Raw genomic sequence first — 15,240 nt, 5'->3', positions numbered from 1 at the left:
AGGGAAAACAGCACAAGAGAAATGGAAGTAGTATGGTAGAAGAGGAGTAAAATGAGAAGAAAATGCATTCAGATAATCAGGTAGAAGCAAAATGAAACAATCAATACACAGAAATAATATAAGAGCACCCAGCTTAGTACAATGACATTTTATTTTCTGGATTATTGTGTTGTTCTGCTAGGAGCTTAGGTTGGACAAATGCAGTGGTGGTGGTTGTTGTTGTTTTGGCTTGTTTTTTTTGTGCAGTCCTTGCTAAAGCGGGCTCGGCATGATAGAGCAAGTGGAGGGGGAGCACGAGCTGTTACTGCTGTACCATGCCCCCGAGGGGCACGGGGTGATGCAGGGAGGATGGTGAGTGCCTCAGTTCCTCAAGCTCTGCCTCCCCTGCACTGCACAAGGAACGTACGTGGAGTACATCTGTGTTCATGGCTCTGTTTTTATTTCAGAAACATGTTGAAAACTTTTTAAAACAATCTCATTAATTGTGGACTTAAGGTCCAGCTTTTTAGAGTCATGGCCAGTTATTAGTTTCTTGGTACTGTCTGCTTCCAGCATCGGTGACCCGTATTCTGGATGTCTTAACAACAAGGCACTGCTAAGTGCATAGGTAACTACTTTTCTTTTAACCAGAACTTAGCTCTTTATTATTATGAGGTTTGCCAGTGGAATTTGAAATACTAGCGGAGGCGAATGCAGTGCCCAAGTCAGCATTCCCTGTCATTATTTGGTCAAGTAGAAATTATGTAAATTCCTGTCACGTCATATTTCAGAAGCTTGGAGAGAAGCTTGTTATTCAGAAAGCTGAAAATGGGACAGACCACCAGTCTTTTTTTTTCTTTTTTCCATATAACATATGCTGTGCATATGCTTACAGCATTGAGTCAGACAGACCCAGCCATCCTGGCTCAGACCTCCACTTGTCCTTGGTAGCTAAAGGTAACCGTGGAATAATATTAGTTCTTCCAAAACTGAACGCAGCTCAGAGCTGAAGCTACTCCCACAGCTGCTGGAATATGGTAGTTAGAAATACTGCCTTGCGAAGTGATTTGTTCTGCACATAGCTCTGTCCTTCCTATCAGAACTGCAGACCAAAACCTCACGGATCAAATTCATTTTTAGCTTATACACTTTGTCCTTAGTGAGTTGCTTTCCTTTTCTTTTCGTCTTGCTAACTCAACTAGCAGGCTTTTTTGAGGATCTTTGTTTTCTCTGTTCCCTGTATCTCTGTTATCTTTTCGTTCCTTGTTTTCCCTGAGTTTCTCTGTCCAGGATGACCAAAACCACAATATTAAGTTACATTCCTTTTTAAAAATTCCTAACTGATTTTTTTTTTTCTATTCACTGCTTATCCTCCCAGTCACTTTTCTAGTTACAGTTCTTCATTTTCTGGTCCTTCCAAATTGCGTTTCTTCCCTTATTTTTTTCCTGTTTGCATTTGAGATGATGACAACAGTCTTCTGATCAACTGTAAATAGGGAAAAATAGAATCTGAAAGTGCAAATGGCCATGCCAGTAATACACACTCTTAGCAGTTACTCAGTACTCCTCTTCCAGAAAAGGTAGCTTTGTAAGCTGAGAACCAATGAAAATTTGCTTCCTGTATATTTGTATGTAACGATTGATCAACTTTGGTGCCTCAGATGCAAGGAGAGGTGTCTGGTGAAATCCTTTCTCCAGCACGGACCCTTCACAAGGCCTTGCCCGTGTGGATTATCAGATGAGGACTGAGCTCACGCTCCAGAGTTTTCTTCAGTAGGAACTCATGAAGCCTTTCTTGCCCATCTGGCTGTCCAGCACTTCTAGACACTCAAATATTTCTGCCCTTAGTGTCAGGTTTGGTTATAAATAACCAAATGTTCTGGTTCACAAATCTTTGAAGGATGGCAACAGAGAAACACACGAAAATTAATATTATTTCCCTTAGAAATTGTGCCACTCTGAAAAACATTTCATGCGTGAGTAATTTTCAAAGCTATAAAATACTGCCTGGCTCTGACCTTTGAATTGGTGTAGCCTTAAGATGAGTGTCGTTATTTTGGCTGAGTGCAGCCAGCATCTGCAGCCTGGCAGCACTGCTCTGCACCTGTCTGTGGGCACTGCAGCAGCTCCTGCAGGCGGTCCTGCGGCTTCAGGAGATGCTCTTGGTGCCAGCAAGGAGCTCATGGGGCTGCTGACACTGACAAAAAAGAGAGATTGAGAAAGTCCTGCGTGTGATTTGACCACTGTGGGCACGAGGTCAGACTCCTGAATTTAGGATGAGAATGCAGGCTCGTGTGCCCCTTCCTCTGCTTGGGTCAGGCCTTTTGGGGCTATTTGCTGTCACCTGGGTCCGTCCTGGGCCATGTGTCCCCTTCCCTCTTCCTATCAATTTAGGAATGGGTGTGAGGGAGAACAGGAGCCTTTTCCTGTTAAGTCGGGGTGTATATTGTTCATTGTGCTGTGACATGATTTATTTTTAGGCTCAGCAGCAAAATTAAAGTTGAAAACTGAAAAGTTTTAGTACTTCCATCATTTTTTTTTTTTTTAAATCCTAGCACCCAGTGGAATTTCTATAACTGTTTATCTGAAAGACAACAGTGGTGGTGCTGCAAGAGAGCACAGTGTTCTTTTTGGGACAAGAGCCACCTTTCTGTCCTCCTAATAACAGCTCATTTTGTCCTTTTTCATTATAGTAATTTCAGTGCTTTGGAACCTTATGGTATTTATCCTGAGTAACAGTTTCATATTTCCAAGCACAGTTTGCAGCTGCCAGGAAAAATAAATATTCAGTTGAATATTCAGTTCATTCAGAGCAACTGTAACTAAGAGTATTTTAAACTGGGGCAAAACTTAGAAATCGGAAAGTAAAGGTTGGCTTGGTAATTCCAGGGCATCCTGAAATATCATTTTTATCAAGCTATATTTAAAATGCTAAAGGTTATTGAATCTTGGATAATGATCCTTTTTTATTTTATTTTATTTTTGAAAGCTGTTTTCCTTCACCTAAGTATTTATGATTTTTGTAAGTCATTTTGTTATAAGCCTTGTAACTTTTGGTAATTGTATGAAAGGTTAAAGCACACTCTAAGCTTTTGGTACACAAAGACCACGCTGCTAGCTGCCACCCATTTCCCATCTTTCATGTCTCAAAGCTTGCCAATAACTTTTTATATTTGTGGCTTTGAGGTTGTCTCTTCAGCTGTGTGCTGCGTGTCCTCTGATGTAGCCGTAATTCTGATCATTCCCTCTCAAATGCATCAGTGCTGTGATGCTCCAAGAATGGGGTAAAACCTCACATTTTCAAGGGTCATAGAATAGCCCAGGGCCGAAGGGACCTCAAAAGCTCATCTGGTCCAACCCTTCATGGGAAGGGGAGCCAAGATGAGATTATCTAGCCCTGGTCCCGTTGCGTCCCGTTGATCTGTGCCGGTAAGCAGGTGCTCGCGTGTCCTCTGTGGAAGTGTCAGACCTTCAGCATAGGTCTGGTGAACTTGTTTACTCAATATCCATTTCTTGTGCAGGCTCAGTTCCGTATCACTTGTAAACTGAGCATTGCTTTCTGGAAGGGAAGAAGATTAAAATACATAGGAATGATACACTGAGTAACAAGAACGTACTGAAGTCAGGGTACATCTATCTGTTCATTTTTATGAAGCTTTGCATGCTGAAAAGCTTAGTAATTTGATCAATTACAAAAGTATTGTTCCCAATTTAATCAACTGTCTTTCAGTTAGATATCTATTACTTTGTGTTTTTAATCAGTGATGAATATTTCATACCCAGCAAACTGCTTACATTTTCCACCCCACTCAAGTGCCGTACATGCTACATCACGATAACGTTCCCGTCTTGAATTATTTTTGTAAAGACGACTGAATTATGTCACTCTAGTCTCTTTTCATCTTGCCTGCTTAATTGGATGTGACTTGTCAAAAACAGAGTAAGTAACATTTTTCTGGCTCGCACAGTCAGAAATTTCTTTAAGGATACAGTTTTGTAAAACACAGAATGGCATATTTTATTTGAAAGTAGTACATCAAGCATAACTTGGGGGTACTTCAGTTTGTAATTCCAGTGGAGGTTTGTACATAGCTAATTGCATAATTGATCTGCCTTGGGAAGTTTCTGGTAAGCAAAAGTACTGCTATAGTTTGTCATTTTCCTGATGTTGAATTTTCTTTGTTATTGTAATTACATATTTGATCATAAATGTTCCGGCACATTAAATAGTTTAAACTGTTTGGAATAGAAACTAGTCATTCATTTTTTGTGTTGTGCAACTTGTTTCTCACATACAGTCTTAAAATTGTATCTCTTTCTAGATGTCTCGGGAGGAGACGGTGTGCAAATACTGTGGCGTCAGCTATTTGATTCTTCATGAATTTAAGGTGATGGAAGAAAAAGTGAAAGCATTGGAAAAGCAGATTACATTTTATGAAGGAAGTATAGAACGGGAAAAAAGACTTCAAGAAGAATTGCAGTCTCTTTACCTAGACCTTGAACACTGTCGAGCTGACAGGGAATCAAAAACAGAAAGGTCAGAGCATGTTATCTAGTCTGATGTAATTTTGCATGTGTATGTATTAGGTAATGCCGTTCCAAAGAAGTTAAAACTACAAATGAGATTTGGCTGTCTTTTATCAGATGTAGCGTATAATGTAATGTGTAAATCCTATTTTGTATTATTCTGCAGAAGTGAGTTTTTAATTCCTTAACAGTTTAAAAACAGTCAATATCTTTAAAGTGAAAGAAAGGCCTGAAGGCACTTCAGAGGTATTTTCCCCCTACACTACACAAAGGGGAAATGATCAAATATTTAATCTTATCATTTTTGTAATAAAAAATGCTTCAAAAGAAATTCCGTGATACTGGGGGTTTCGCCATTCTGAAGTTTGTACTTACTGTCTCCTATCAACACTCTTTCCCTAAGAAGCGTGCAGTTCACTATCAGTGTGATGACAGAGAATGCTAAATCAGTTACTTGGGTGCTGCTTGTGGCTTTCTTCCTCAGAAACGGGAGCCAGCAAATGCTTACTGGTGGTATGTGAAGGCCCATGTTAATGGGGGAAGTGTGCATTCCTCAGATCTCTGGTATGGCAAATTATATCTGTGGCTCTGTTCAAATTGACTACTGTTAGAATGATGAAGTGTAAGCAAGGGAATCGGAAACTTCTCGGTAATTCCTTGCTCATCTGAGTCAAACTGTTTGCCAGAAGCTTTTTACAGGAGCAATATTATGATTTTAATATTGGGACAGTCCTTTTGATTCTAAAGACTCCCAGTTGGGGTGTTTTTGCATGCCTGACTCACACCCAGTAGCAACTGGTCTAGGCCTGAAAACATGGAGCTTTTGGGGTAGTAAGGTACTCTCCCGAGAGACTGGCAGCATTAGAGAAGAAACTATGGGTTGTCTGGAGGTGAAGCACTTGCATCCATTTACTTTTTGTTTTGTGAATCATTCAAATACTGTAACAATTTAGCATAACTATTATTACGTTTAGTTAGGGTGTTTTAGTGTTTGTTAATGTAGCCAGTGAAGCGTTCATTTCGACACACAAGTTCACCTAAGGTTGAACAAAATGTATATTTTGTGGATCACCCTGCTCGTACTGTACTTCAGGATATTATTTTCACTGGCACCAAAACCTCCCTCCTCCCCTGTCCCCAGAATGATTTCTTTGGTGTAACAGCACATTTCTGAAGAGCGCGTTCACTCCTTGTTCCTTTAATGGCTCTGGGTAGCAATTATAGTGGCAGTATTCAGTGTGTTAGCAGATACAGTGACAGCATGTTCTTCTTGTTGAGGATCATTTGCCAGAGGAAGACGTACGTTTTCATTTAGCTGACTTTTTGTAGCAAAGCTGGAAGAGTTAATGAAAGTTTAATCTCTGCACTTTTTCCCCCTAAGGCTTGGCTTGATTCAAAACCTGCTGAAATCAAATGGAATACTTTCAGGAGGCTTTCATTCAGCCCATAAATCAACTATTGTGCTTTGTTAAATCAGCTGTCTAAATATTCCTTATCTCCTCTATTTTGGGTCTCTCGTTACCCTGTGCTATTGGCATGAACCAACTTACTCAGTGTACTATCTTTCTCCAGGTTCTTGCATGGTTGACAAATCGTTCTTCTCAAACTGCAAGTTTTTATCAGAAGCCAAATAAGCCCCTTTTCATCTTTGGTAGACCAAGAGATTTAATCCTTCTCGATAGGTGCAAACTATCTCATTTTTATATTCCTGTGTGGTTAAAGTATTGCTATTGCTCGTACCTGTGGTTAACATTGAAAGCAAACTGGGAACTTCAGCTGTTGTGGAACTCAGTTACCTGCCCTTCTGGAATTTTATCAGAAGAAGGGGAGCTGACCGTCCTGCAGGTAACTATACTGATTCAATCTAACACAGCGCTGTGTGTTTCACACCTGTAGTAAGAAAGCCTTGGTACTGTTTGAAGAGATCACTAATGTTACCAGAGCATCTTTGCTCATGTCTGCAGGGAAGCTCACGTACTTGCATCTTTCTGAAGATTCATGCTTATATCCACTCAGTCCTTTAAATGATGCTCACAGTTTTCCTTGCTACGGCAGACAGTCTAGCCACATAAATTGTTATGATAACTTTGTCTTGATTTAAACTTCAATTGCGTAGCTTAGAAGGATACTGACCTGGCTAAATATCCTATACAGTGTAGGTCACTGTATAAAACCTTCCCATGGGGATGCTGCTTTTTGTTTTCACCTTCAGATTTTCAGTGTGCAGAACTTTTGTGTGTCAGTGCCTTTCGAGCATCAATAGCAGTAAGACGGATGGAATCCCTTCCCACCCACTTATCCCTCCACTTTCTATGCCCCCTCCCACCCCACTGCCCCCCTAAAGGGAAAACAAAGAACCCAAAACCCCAGCATGATGTTCAGGTTTGTGGTTTCATCAGAGAAATCTTGTGTTACATGGCCCTTGGGAATTTTGGAGTTTCTTTTTCATCTAGTCACTTTGGATATTAAACTGTTTGTTTGAAGATTCATTCTCTCCACGTGGTCTTATCAGGCCTGGTTTCTTATAAAATTCCAAGATTATGAGGACTATTGCAGCTATAAAGAGACCTTCCTCAAGGAGTTTATGCTTCAGAGAGGACCTTTAGATACTCCCAGGTTTTTCATTTGTCCTAATTCCATCTCTTTATCAGTGTTCTCCAGTCATTAACTAGTCTAACTGCAGTGGGTGTGCACTTTCTTGTTTCTGTTTTTCATTTGTCAGAACTCTGTTTGTTGTGTCACTATGGAGTGGTGGGAAGAAAGAAGGAATTAATCAGTGATTATGTCATTAATTAAGAAATAGAATTACGTTGAACTCCTCCCATTTTCAAGCTAGGAGCATGGTATGAAAGATGCGTTTACAATATCCTTGATGTTTCCAAATCACTTGGAAAACATAAAAAGCTCTATTAGAAATGCATAATTTAAAAAAAGTATCAAATATAGTTTGGGTTATGCAGTCAGTTATTCTTTCTACATGTTATTTTATTTGGGTAACTTGGGAGTCTTGTTCTTCTTTTCACTGTTTTAGGAAGCATGGCTAACTGTAGAACTGTCAGGTACTTTCAGAATATTGGAATATCATTTATCTGAAAAGAAATCAATTCATAAAGTAGTAGATGAGTACTTCACCACACTATGGGTGTTCTGGGTGAGTCTTTGGGTGCTTGCTCCTTCAGGGCTTGGTGGAAAGAGGCAAGTAAATACAAGAGGCACTGGATGAGCATGGGCTTCAGCAAGTCCCCACGTTTTGCACAGATCTGTTCCCAGCAAAAGGAAATAATGTATTGTTTTTTGTATTGTAGGGGGAATACAGAGCACAGAAGTGCTGGATTTTGTCTGTCTCTTTCTGCATTTAATTCTACTTTTAGACAGCTCAAATTGCAGCATACAGAAGTAAGAGCACAAGAGCTGTTTTGTACTGGGAAGTGCCAAGTGCGTGCGAGTTTTTTCTGAAGAGAGGATATGAAATTTAATCAGAGGCTGCCTTCAACATATTTAATTGTATTTGTTTTATAGTGCAACAGTACATACTTCTTCAATTAGCCACATGATAATTTTAGGGTGTACTTATTAACCAGGAAAAAGCAGAATTTTGTATAATGCCAAAGTGTTTTAATATGTTCCCTTCAGTGCTTGCAAACTGATCTGTATATTCTGTCCTGATGGTGTCATCAAGATGACTCAGGTATTGCTCAGGCTTGTGCAGAGAGCCAGCAAAAATCTGATAAAGTTTAAGTGAGATCCTGTGTTCACCATCTGTAAAAGCAGTGAATTTCACCTTTATATTTAAAAACAAACAAACAGGAATGGGAAACCCCCCCCCAACTGACAAAGCTTGTCACAGTCTCAGACAGCTGATCACCACAGCGCTTTGGGGAAGTGACCTCTTGCTGTTGGACTCTTGTGTTAGGGATGTTGAAGTCAGTGACTTCCCTATACAAAACATCCTCTTTGCTGACTGGTGGTAGCTCAGTCCTGTTCTTCTTGTGTCAGAGCTGTGATTGTTCTAGTTTTGTCAAATTTTCTCTATTAACATCATTAGCTGCCAAGATCAATTACTAATAAATGAAACAAGCTTGGTCACTAAGGTAGTCCAAAAGCATGATTCACAAAGCACAAAACTCTGTGATAAGGTTTAATCTTCTCCCAAATTCCTGATAAAAGGAACTGTGAGACAGAATGCCCTATCTGGAAGAGACAGCAGTCAGTGGAAAATGCAAAAGGTAACATGAAATCTACATTTTTGCTTCTGTGTGTTCTTTTCATAAATATTTCATTTAAAATATTTTCATATTTAATAAGTAAAATTAAAATGTAGATTAAAAATCACAGATGTTTGTATCTGAGAATGGAGCCACATAATGCTAAAAAGGCCTTAATAGCTGTAAAATGTTTCTGGACATAATTATAAGGCTTTAAATGATTTCTTTCAGTTCACACTCAGACAGAAAGAATCACTAAAATCCACAGGGCTTCTGCTTCTTTATCTGTCAGAGTGAAATTAGAAAGCTCTGTGGTTATTTGCTGATCGAGGTTAATACATTTCGTGCATGTGCTTGTAGGACAAGGTGTTATTTTCTGGTGTTTTCTTTGATCACATAGGAATGAAACTCGGATGGGACCAGGATGAACTCTGGCTAATCCTTGAATACCTCTCCCCTGTGCTGAGAGGCCTATTTTTACTTTGGCCTTTGACTTGCTCTTGAACTTGACGCTGCTATGGCGACTGCAGAAGGGGAAGGTGGCTGCCCAGGATGCGGGGTGAAAGGGGACGCCTAGTTTGGGGGGGAGAAACACCAAATGCATAAAATGCAATATATTTCTAGTTGGCTAAATTTGTGTTATGTTAGGGAAACACAAAGTATCGTCTTTTTCTATATAATTATGTGGTCTCTACTGTACCTGCAAGGTCTAGAAAATTTCTGGTTAGGAAGTATACACTTACTCGTGCGCCTTGAGAAACTTCTCTTGAAATATGCAGGTGCAAATATATAGTATAAGTAAAAAGTCACCTATAAATTTGCCTTAACACCATTTCTTTTCTTACGCAATTATCAAATTACTCATAACTGTAATCTCATTTATTAATCTGTTGAGTCAGATAATTCTACTGATTTATAAGAAGCTATTCCTGAATAACACTGCTGTGACAGAGACCATGTAAATTGCAGCTGAGGATGAAATCGGCAGCTGGGGTGGTAGCTCTGAGAAATAAAACCTTAGGTTTCTTCAGAGATGAATTTTGACGTGGTTGTGACAAGGCAGTCATCCTTCTGTCACTATTTTCCAGACCTGTTCCAGAGTTTTACCTTTGCTTGAACAAAAATTATCCAGGTTGTCTTCTCAGCATGCTTTTTATCTTTTTATCTATCTATATTTATATATATATTTATATTTATGTTGTGTTAATAAAATAACAATTAATGCAAGATTTGAAGTGACTGTCAGCTTACATGAGACTCGACAGAGACCTTCATGAAAAGCCTACAGATTGGTAGCCAGAGAAAACTTCCATCTGCTAACCTGCAGTCCACAGGTGAATGATCCTGTAGCAGCAAACAAAATCTATGAAATAGCCGGGTCTTAGCTTGAATGGTCTTAAATGGTCTGATCAGACCCATAAAGGCGCTGTGTACCACATAGCCTGCAAGAGGGTTGCTTTTTCAAATCTTAGCTTCTGAGAAATGCAGCTTCTTAAATTTGAACAGTTGTGGTAATTGTCATTACTTTTAGGACACTGAATATTATTTGTTTGCTGGCAAGAATCCCTTGTAACTACTTCTTTATTTTCTCTGGTATTCTTTTCATTGCCAGCACTGGTGGTTAACATGTTATAACTCAACTCCCACTCTGTGCAGGCTTCCTCCTGTGTTCACAAAGTATGCTGCCTGCAAAGATGGGAAGTTGATTTTCACAGTTCACGCAAAATACAGGACAGAGGACAAGACCACTGTGTTCTCACACTTCTCTTTTAATTGTGTCATCTAATGATCTATTGAATTCTTTCCTTTGTGCTAAATATCACCAAAATAATATGCTTATTTTTTTCCTCTTGGTGATGAGAGTAGACGGTGCAACTTTCTTGCATTGTCCACGTATCTTTTTGTGTGCAAACAATGGGAAAATACCAATAATGTCCCTTTGCACTTTGAAACTGCAATTCTGTGCTAACCTCACTAAATCAAATGTTTGGAGTAGGGAAAAAAAAAGTCTGCTTATTTGGAAGTTTTATTTCAAAACTATAATCCCAAGAAACTTACACGTAGGTATGGGTTAATTTTCCTAGCAAGGTAATGCTAGATTTTTTTTTAAGTTATTTTCAAAGTTATTTTTATTTTATTTCATTTCAGTGACCACAGTTGAGCCCAAACAACTTACTTTTTAATTATTAGATGTTCAGTTATGGTTTTGGCAGAGCTCTGCAGATCCAAGTTTCTTTATCAGGACTCCTATTTTTTAAGTTTGCATTTTGGTGCAAATGTGTTGTAGATGATCCATCTGATAACATAAGCTGATGCACAGAAAAACAATAGGCTTTGTTGTTTATTTTTAAGCTATAAATCATTTTCATTTTCATTTTTAAATTGAAGCAAATGCTAATGTAATGCTTCTGCCATCCTTTGGTTTTGTAAAATACTTGTGTATTCAAATATTATTTATTTACTAGTGACAGTGAGTCACTAGTAGATAAATACACCATTTACTTTTATGGTTAATCTAGTGTGAGTAGTGTTGAAAAGGACTAGTTTTTAAATTACATGTCCCTGTCATTGTGCTTTCAGGGATAGAAGAATATACTATAATAACTGCAGCTAGCAACTGAAAAAAAACACTAGTGTAAACTGCTAATGAATGTTGTATGTGATAATCTCTGTGATATTCTCTTTGCACATGTTACATAGGCAGATATCCTGCATGGTTCCATTCATTTCATTGCAGTTGTGGGAATAACCCAGGAGTCTTTGAAAGAACAATATTTTCAATTTTATTTACACTGCTAAAGTTGTGCTTGACAAATACACAGGTCAGAACCACTGCTGTAATGAAGAAGTTCAAAAGGTAAATTTTAGAGGCCAAGGCGAATGCATAGGTCAGTTTATCTGTTCCTTTGAGCTGTCTGGCTGTGTTTGCTGGGGCACGAGGATGGGTCATATCCTGTGTGTGCAACAGACCTGCACCTGGAGCTGTGCACAGCCTGAGGGGCCGCCCACCTGCAAGCAAGTGAAGGTGGAAAAGAAATGCTGGGTTGGTTCTCCTGCATCGTGGGCCCATTTTATTTCTATATATATATATATACAGAACTATAAGCAAGTTACATAAGAACTATAAGAACTAAAGGAGAAAGGCACATGAAGGTTGTTCAGCTACACGTCTTCCATAACTTAGAGATGGCGTTAATTTGTAGACATCCACTGAGTGGCTTTAAAAAATAAGTACAAAAAATTGCAAAAAAAAACCCCAACAGTGTTAGCAACTAAACTGAACGGCCACAGCAGGCATCTCTGCGTGTTTCCAGGGGCTGCAGGAAGCTGCACAACTCAGCCCCAGCTCTGCCCGCTGCGTCCCGTGCCGCACGGAAAGGGGAAGGCTGGGAAGTCCCACGGGCAGGGAAAGCCCCCGCCGGCCGGTGTGCTCAGCCGAGAGGCGGCTGGTTTCGTTCCCACTTCTTCAGGTGGGAAGGGTGGTGAGGATGGGGCGCAGCCCCTCTCCCGGCTGGGTGTCACGGCTGCATGACCTGCTGCTGCTCTGCGGCGCTGAGCGTGGGGTTTCATCACCTCGTGCTTATCAGGCACCTCAGCTTGAATACTCCTGTGCCTAACCATCAGCACCTGCCTGCTATTTCTGTTCACCTTTCCCCTAGCACAGATACTTGACTTCTCAGTGTCATAATCTCGTTTGCGTAGACATAACCGAAGTACGATGGGACAAACATTAATTTGCGTTTTTAACGTGCACCTTGTATTTGTGAGTCCAGATAACGCTAAGCTCCTTTCCTCTCCCAGTCCCAGATTTATGATCTTTCTCTGGCGTCAGATTTGATGGAAAAGCTCAAAGCACAACCCACACTGCAATTTCAAAGTCTGTTGCACGCTGTTGTGACGACGCAGGAGAAGACTTTTCGGTCTATTTAAGGCAAATACTTAAAATGTGCTGTGACAGCGTCTGCTTCGATCCTCTGCTGTGGGGACGCTGCTCGAGGAGAGCCGAGGCTGTGGCCCGGCCCAGCGCCCTGCCAGCATCTGTCAGATGGAGCAGCCACGCTGTGGCCTTCCCACCCCAGCTTGTGGCCAAGAGCTTTCTCAGCCCAAAGGCTGCTGATGTATTTTATTTTTATTTTACTTCCTGGAAGGAAGAGGGGGAGTGAAGAGAAATAAACGCAGACTTTCTCTGGTATATCATTAATCTAGCTGGGAACGTAGAAACCTAGCTCTAGTCCAGAGCTTAACTCTTCCCAAAGGAAAATACAGGAAGGTGATCCCACTGACGGGATGTTGTAGATCAGTTTGATACCAGTGTGATTGCTTGAGTAAGTACAAGTAACACATGGTGAGAACATCTTTGTGAAAAGCTTCTCTTTAGACAGAATATATTGTGTGTATTTTTGCATGATTATTTGCTGAGCACTGTTAATGTTCTCTAGTACATGAGAACTAGAATGTGAAACGAGACAAAAGCAAACGAGCAGTTGGGATTCGTGTTTCGCAAAAGCCTGAAACCGCGAAATAGATGAACGATCAGAATGGAAAAAAATGACAGTGCCGGTAACAAAAAGCTTGGTATTTCCTGCTGGTTGGCTTTTGGCACGTCCCCCTGCAGCCTGGAGGAGCTCTCTGTTTGCCTTCGCTGCACGCCTGCCCTGCATCGCCTGCAGGGATGAGGTGCCTGCTTGTTGGGCATCGCAGCATCAAACCCTGTTGTACAGCTCAGTGTGTGCTTTTGGAGGATGGACAACAAGCACTGATCTGGGGGCTGATACCTCCATATGTTGGAAATGGCGTGTTTTTTTCAGAAACAGTTACTTTTGATATACACACCTTAATTTTAGAATGAAAATTAGCTGTGTTTTTCATAAAACCTCTTCTTTCACGCCCTTGAGATTAAAAACATGCGGGTAAAAATGTGACTGTGATTTAAACAACTGAGTAGTTCTGTGTGGCCTCTGTGGATAACACTGGATTCTTAGTGTATTTGTAACAGCCCCTGAGCTGATCCTGTGTGCTTCCATGTTACTGTGCAAGCATCTTTTGGGCATTATTTGGAGGGAGAGTGTTGCTGAAGCATCAACACAGTGGGCTGAAGTCAGATTCTCTCCATTTGAAGGTCTGATATGTCAATCTGAAAAGGCAATTACCATAGGCAGGACGTTATGTACAGTGGAAACAAAAGTCACAGATTGGTTAATAGTGTGAGTAATACTTGGCTTTATTTGAATCTATAGAATAACAAACCTCACAAAGGAACTAAAAACCAAACAAGATGAATTAAAAAATGTGAAAGAAGATCTGCGGTATTTCCAAGAAGAAAAGGAAGCTGCCTATAAGCAATCACAAGTGCTCAGGTAAGAACCCAAACAGCAATGCTGGAGTTGTGGCTCCTGTGGCGTGCAGTCCATTGAGGGGATTCACACTGTAGTGTCACCAGAGGTAACCAGAAAACGTCACTCCTGATTGCTGATGCTGTTAGCAACAGGCTAAGTTCTTCACAAATTTCAAATCATTAGTAGCTCTTAAAAGCAAGTGTGTGCCACTTTCAACACAGTGGAGATAGAGTATTTCTTACACAGGTTGTTTATTGCTCTGATTTCTCAATAAAAAGTAATTGTACAATTTCATTTTTACATATAAGTTTAAAATGAACATTTAGAAGGGTGAAATTTCTTACAAATTCAATGTTCAACATACTTCATTCACTGAATTGTTGTAACACAATATACTATAAAATATCACATAACAGAAAAGTAGTTATCAGGTTTACAAATAATTAAGATATTTTGTCATGTATATTTGCTTTTAAAAATGCGTGTCTGGTATTACTTTTCTGTCTTGCAGAAATACATTGGAGCACCATTGCTCAACTCTGAACAAGGCTGTCTCACTGTTTCCCTTTATCAGAAGTGAACTAGAAAATATTAAAGAAGTCGTGTCCAGTAATCTAGAGAGCTGGGCTGCCCTGAAAGAAGAAATTTTTGTCCAGATAAAAACTGTTAGCAAAGAAGCTTTGACAGGTAAATTATCATATTGCAATAACTGGTCAAAGTGAAATATTTTTTGGTAGTTGAGTGGACCACCGTAAATTTGAAGGTAAAATCAATTAGATAATTTCTAATTCTAACATTTAATTTGGCCAGAAGCAAAGTAGTACAAAATGTCATGGCACTGTGAATGGCATTGAGCTAGTCTGGCTCCTGCAGGATTAGTGTGGTGTGCTGCTCGCTGAGGGCTGACACTGAAGTAATATGAGTACCATGAATGCTTGGATATGGAACATAAATAATCTAAGTTCTTATTGTGTGTAGATAGGATTGCAGTGCAAAGGCGCAGAGAGATTTAATTTGCTGTGTGTTTCCTACTGCCAGTTTTCTTCACATCTCTTCCCTTGAGCAAGCCACTGGTGTAGGCATTGGGTGGGCTCCAGTACTGGGGCCACCGCAGCGAACAAACCTGCACCTGGCACCTACCGACTGCCTCCTGCTGTGCCCAAATAACAGCATCTAATCCCCAAATACCACTC

General features: G+C 40.1%; 1 protein-coding gene across 4 annotated transcripts in view; it reads left to right on the top strand.

Moving 5' to 3' along the window:
* The window catches only part of LEKR1 (leucine, glutamate and lysine rich 1), a 52,997-nt gene that overhangs the window by 3,992 nt on the left and 33,765 nt on the right, over nt 1-15,240 (top strand). For all 4 annotated transcript variants that reach the window (XM_084529552.1, XM_084529554.1, XM_084529553.1 and 1 more), the window contains 3 exons: nt 4,302-4,516; nt 13,949-14,068; nt 14,559-14,734. In XM_084529552.1, coding sequence (XP_084385678.1) covers nt 4,302-4,516; nt 13,949-14,068; nt 14,559-14,734 — 511 coding nt within the window. The remainder of the gene's footprint in view (nt 1-4,301; nt 4,517-13,948; nt 14,069-14,558; nt 14,735-15,240) is intronic.

The sequence above is a fragment of the Aythya ferina genome, assembly GCF_964211825.1.
Source record: "Aythya ferina genome assembly, chromosome: 9".
NCBI classification, from domain to species: Eukaryota; Metazoa; Chordata; class Aves; order Anseriformes; family Anatidae; genus Aythya; species Aythya ferina.
This window is presented reverse-complemented; position numbering and strand designations above follow the sequence as displayed.